The sequence below is a fragment of the Octopus bimaculoides genome, chromosome 14 (genome assembly GCF_001194135.2).
Source record: "Octopus bimaculoides isolate UCB-OBI-ISO-001 chromosome 14, ASM119413v2, whole genome shotgun sequence".
NCBI lineage: Eukaryota > Metazoa > Mollusca > Cephalopoda > Octopoda > Octopodidae > Octopus > Octopus bimaculoides.
In genome coordinates this window covers 13,055,052-13,060,574 of record NC_068994.1, presented here as the reverse complement: position 1 = coordinate 13,060,574, position 5,523 = coordinate 13,055,052, and the positions used below count along the sequence as shown (strand labels likewise).

Here is a 5,523-nt window from a genome sequence, read left to right as displayed (position 1 = left end):
AATAATAATAATAATAATAATAATAATAATAATAATAATGATAAATAATTAAAAATGAAATTTTTTTAAAAAAGAAAATGACATTGACAGAAAAAACACTTGGTCCATATGGCTAGAAAAAAAAGCTTTCATAATATTTATCGGAACTTCAAATAATGTCATGGACAATATCCAAATTAAAATAAAATAAAAAATGAAAATTTAGCACGACCCCAGTTGTGAAAATGGTCATTTGTAAATATTTGAGATTAAGGACATAAGTTCTATTCAACTCCCACAGCTAAAACACAGGCTAATTATTATTACCATTTGTACCATATTGAAACTTCAATTCTAAAGTGTAAGTGTACAGAATCTCTCGATCTGTTAGAAGAGTAGTTTTCTTCTATTACTGATCAGTGATGGTGTTTTTTGCTCTTTTTTTTTTTTTAATTGGCTTATGGATAATGTAAAGATTGTATTATGAAGCCAAACATATAGTATCACTGTCATTTCTCTCACAGAATAATGCTATTCAGAACCAGGACATGTTTCTTTTTGTGTGTATGGGTACATGTAACCATCCAGGTATTCTAACGCAATTCATAATATCTTATTAGAACAGCCAATGGCACCCTCTAAGAAATCAGAGTACTTTTGATGGATCTACCTAAAACATGCCTGTGGAATCAATACAGATCCATTTCTTTCTTTCTTGTTTTTGATACAAGAAGGAAGTATGCTTGCTTTTCGATGATGTGTTACACAGACGTTACATGTACCATGTGATGCGATTGCTCTAGAGAGACGCAGGCTGTCTATTTTCTGCGACTCATTTTTTATAGCTATTAAGCCTTTAAACTGACCATATCTGGTCCATAAAGTCTACCTGTTTTATGTTCAAACTGGCCTCTCACAACTACTTTACAATGTCATTCTAAACTAAACAATCACATCACCAAAATTTCAAAGATATGAGACAATGCAGCATTAATCCAAATAAATAAGCATTACATTTAACAGAGTAATCTGAATGCTTCAAGGTTAAATATTACTATGTTATTTCTATATATTCTCTTTATATCCTTAGTCTTAACAGTTACAATTTTTACTATTATATAAATGAAAGTGGGAGGGAATGGAAGTTGAGTCATTCATACTTTTCCCTAAGGCATTAGCAACATATGTGAAATATTTTGATTTTGGTCCTAGTTCTTTAAATTCTTTATTAAGGATATGTTCCGTCTGATGTATTTCTGAACCACATACAGCACTTGAAGCACTCCATGTAACCTTAAAAAGCATTTTTATTGCTAGCAAGTTCTTAGCAATAACCAGTTAGATCAACTCAAAACATATCCCAATATCTAACCAACTTATGTCATAACTTTTATAATTAATGTATTAATATAACCATAATTACATCACAGTATATCACTATATATATATATATATATATATATATATATAGATCATATTATACACCCAAATTTGGATTTGTAATATCAAGAGCCACTCCAGTTGGCTCACATACATGGAAGAGTTCAGCAGATTACATAACTTCATACATAACCACATGTACATTATTAATGTAAAAAAAAAATTGGTATTATCAACATACTGATATCACTATAATTACATCACAGTCCATTTATATACATATATATATATATATATATATATATATATATATATATATATATATGGAACACACACACACATAAATATACATACAGTTTATGGAAATTATACCCAAATTTCGCCTATTGGTAGCAAGAGCCTCTCTAGTTAGCTCATATACATGGAAGAGTTCAGCAGAATACATGACAGGAGTAATAATAATAATAACAATAATAATAATAATGGTGATGATGATAAAAATAATAATGATGTTGACAATAAAAATAATGATGTTGATAATAATAATAATAATAATAATAATAATAATAATCCTTTCTACTATAGGCACAAGGCCTGAAATTTTCGGGGAGGGGATAAGTCAATTACATTGACCCCAGTGATCAACTGGTGCTTAATCTTACCGACCCCGAAAGGAAAAAAGGCAAAGTCGACCTTAGCAGAATAATAATAATAATAATAATAATAATAGCATTGATAATGATGCTTACAGCTTAGACATTATATAGCATGGAAAGGAATGGGAGTTGCAACACACATGCTTTTACTAGACAGAAGGGAAGCATTGAAACTGAATTGCAGAATAAGTTTCACCAGGAACTTTACTATGACTTCACAGCATTCATTACATAATAATAATAATAATAATAATGATAATAATAATAATGATAATAATAATAATGATAATAATAATGATAATAATAATGACTTTCTACTATAGGCACAGAGCCTGAAGTTATGGGGGAGGAGGTTAGTCAATTACATCAACCCCAGTGCTCAACTGGTACTTATTTTATCGACCCCGAAAGGATGAAAGGCAAAGTCAACCTTGGTGAAATTTGAACCCAGAACATAAAGATGGATGAAATGTCATTAAGCATTTCGTCTGGCATGCTAACGATTCTGCCAGCTCGCCACTTTGATATGATGATGTTGATGAGGATGATGAGGATGGTAATGATGATATAAAAGTAGTAGTAATAAACAGATAGCGAAAGCAATAATAACAATATTATTAATAATAGCAGTAATGATAATAATTATATATTTAACAATGATGATTTATTTGGTCCGATTTCACTAGGTTTGTAGTTCAGCAATGTTGGCCATATGTTGTGAGATGATTGTGTCCAAATATTGGACAATAAGCTTATCCGACCAAGAGATTTCGTTTGGAAAGAAGCTTCCACCTTCAAGGTAGCCAAGATGTCCTCCGTGTGTTGTCACAGCCATAATACATTTGTCATTATTCACTGCAATGAGTAGAAACAGAAAGAGAGAGAAAAGAGATTAAGTTAATGCTGGCATTTCTTCCCATCTTAAAAACTAATATCAAAATAATCAAAATATTACACTGTGTAACATGGTTTTTGTCTTTGAGTAGCAACTGTTATCTCCAAATTGCTTTCCCCCTAGAAAGTATGAAAAATGGCTAATATTTCCTTCAAACTTTACTTTTGTTGTATTTATTCAAACCCCAAAGAATCCCTCTCAATACATGGCTATGATGTTCCCCACACTACTCCTGCTCGTGATCAGACATGCACATATTGTCAGCCACTAAGTGACATGTTCAAATTGTTAAGGTCAATCAACTGACAAGCAAATCTGTGATGTTGAGCAGAATATTTGCTATAACGCTATTTCTGCTTCAGCAACTAAGCACTGAATCTGTCTGAAATGTAATGGAAAATAGGTCAGTTTGAAAACATTGATGTCCAGGTCAGAAAAGCAAAGTTTGAAGGGAATAGTAGTCATTTCCTTTGATTTCTAGATAAAAGTAAATCGGAAATAACAGTTTCTACTGAAGCACAAGGCCTCAAATTTGAGGGAAGGGATTAAGTCGATTACTTCAACCCCAGTGTGTAACTGGTACTTATTTAATCGACCCTGAAAGGATGATAGGCAAAGTCAAACTTGGTGTAATTTGAACTATGAATGTAGAGAGCTGGAAGATATACCACTAAGCATTTTATCTAGCATGCTAACAATTATGCCTGGAGGTGCAATGGCCCAGTGGTTAGAGCAGTGGACTCACGGTTTCGATTCCCAGACCGGGTGTTGTGAGTGTTTATTGAGCAAAAACACCTAAAAGCTCCACGAGGCTCCGGCAGGGGATGGTGGCGAACCCTGCTGTATTCTTCCACCACAACTTTCTCTCACTCTTACTTCCTGTTTCTGTTGTACCTGTAATTCAACAGGTCAGCCTTGTCACACTGTGTCACGCTGAATATCCCCGAGAACTACGTTAAGGGTACACATGTCTGTGGAGTGCTCAGCCACTTGCACGTTAACTTCACGAGCAGGCTGTTCCGTTGATTGGATCTACTGGAACCCTCGACATCATAAGCGACGGAGTGCCAACAACAACAAGAACAACAACAATAACAATTATGCCAGTTTGCTGCCTTAAGAATAATAATTTTTCTATCATAGGCACAATACCTGAAATTTGGAGGGAGAGGACTGGTCAATTATGTTGACCTCAGTAATCAACTGATACTTATTTTATTGACCCTAAAAGGATGGAAGCCAAATTCAACCTCAGTAGAATTTGAATCGAGGATGTAAAGAACTGGAAGATGTCGCTAAGCATTTTGTCTGACATGTTTACAATTCTTCCTGCTTGCCACTCTAATAATGATTTCAAATTTTGGCATAATGCCAGCAATTTTGGGGGGAAAGGGGTAAATTGATTACAGTGACCCCCCCAGTGTTCAACTGATAATTATTTTATGGACCAAAAAGAGGCTTCGCCAAAGCAGGTTCAGTAACCAATCAGCCATGTCAAATGGTCAAAGTCCAAACAGTTGCACCTGATTATCTCATTCCAAACAGCAAAATACTTACTTGCTTGAGTTTTTGGTATTCTTAAAAGATCTTGAGGGACGAGAGGATCATCAGCAGCATTGAGTAACAATAATGGAATTTTGATCTAGAGAGGAAAAATAGAAAAGAAAGAGTTGAAACATTAATGTTGGTAGGGATTATGAGTTAAGATCATACCTTGCAAATATGTATGTATAGGCACAAGTATGTATAGGCGCAGGAGTGGCTGTGTGGTAAGTAGCTTGCTTACCAACCACATGGTTCCGAGTTCAGTCCCACTGCGTGGCACCTTGGGCAAGTGTCTTCTACTATAGCCCCGGGCCGACCAAAGCCTTGTGAGTGGATTTGGTAGACGGAAACTGAAAGAAGCCCGTCGTATATATATATATATATATATATATATATATATATATATATGTATGTACGTATGTGTGTTTCTTCCCCCCACCATCGCTTGACAACCGATGCTGGTATCTTTACGTCCCCGTAACTTAGCAGTTCGGCAAAAAGAGACCAATAGAATAAGTACTAGGCTTATAAAGAGTAAGTCCTGGGGTTGATTTGCTCGACTAAAGGCGGTGCTTCAGCATGGCCACAGTCAAATGACTGAAACAAGTAAAAGAGTAAAGAGAGAGATGTACAAACACATACCATCATTATCAACATCTACAACTGAATGCCCTTCCTAATGCCAACCATCATCATTTTGACATTCACTTTTCCGTGCTTCATGCAGATTTTCTATGCTTGCATGTCTTTCCTGTCACCAATCCTCACTTGTTTCCAAGCAAAGTAATATCTTCCAGTCTCTCGAGCAATGAACAACCCAGACATAGTTATATGGTGAACAGGAAAAAAACAGCACCACGTAGCTGAGCCTTCTGTACATAAAGATTACACAACATGTCAAGATATGTACAGAAGCATGGACATTTTTTGCTAGTTGACTGCTAGCAAAGGACACCTGTGTTTGCAGTAAAGCTCTTTATAGTCAGTGAATGCACACAGAGATAAGGGTAATACTCACTCACTCATACAAACATGCAGACATAAATACATATGTGTATTATGAGAGGG

The 5,523-nt window shown here is 35.0% G+C and overlaps 1 protein-coding gene across 1 annotated transcript in view; it reads right to left on the bottom strand.

Annotated features, from left to right (window-relative positions):
* Positions 1–404: 404 nt before the first annotated feature.
* The window catches only part of LOC106881896 (monoacylglycerol lipase ABHD2), a 76,449-nt gene continuing 71,330 nt past the window's right edge, over positions 405–5,523 (bottom strand). Inside the window, exons 7-8 of the mRNA XM_052973021.1 lie at positions 4,468–4,552; positions 405–2,870 (exon numbers count right to left, since the gene is read on the bottom strand). Of these exons, the coding sequence (XP_052828981.1) occupies positions 2,698–2,870; positions 4,468–4,552 (258 nt within the window). The 3' untranslated portion in view covers positions 405–2,697. The remainder of the gene's footprint in view (positions 2,871–4,467; positions 4,553–5,523) is intronic.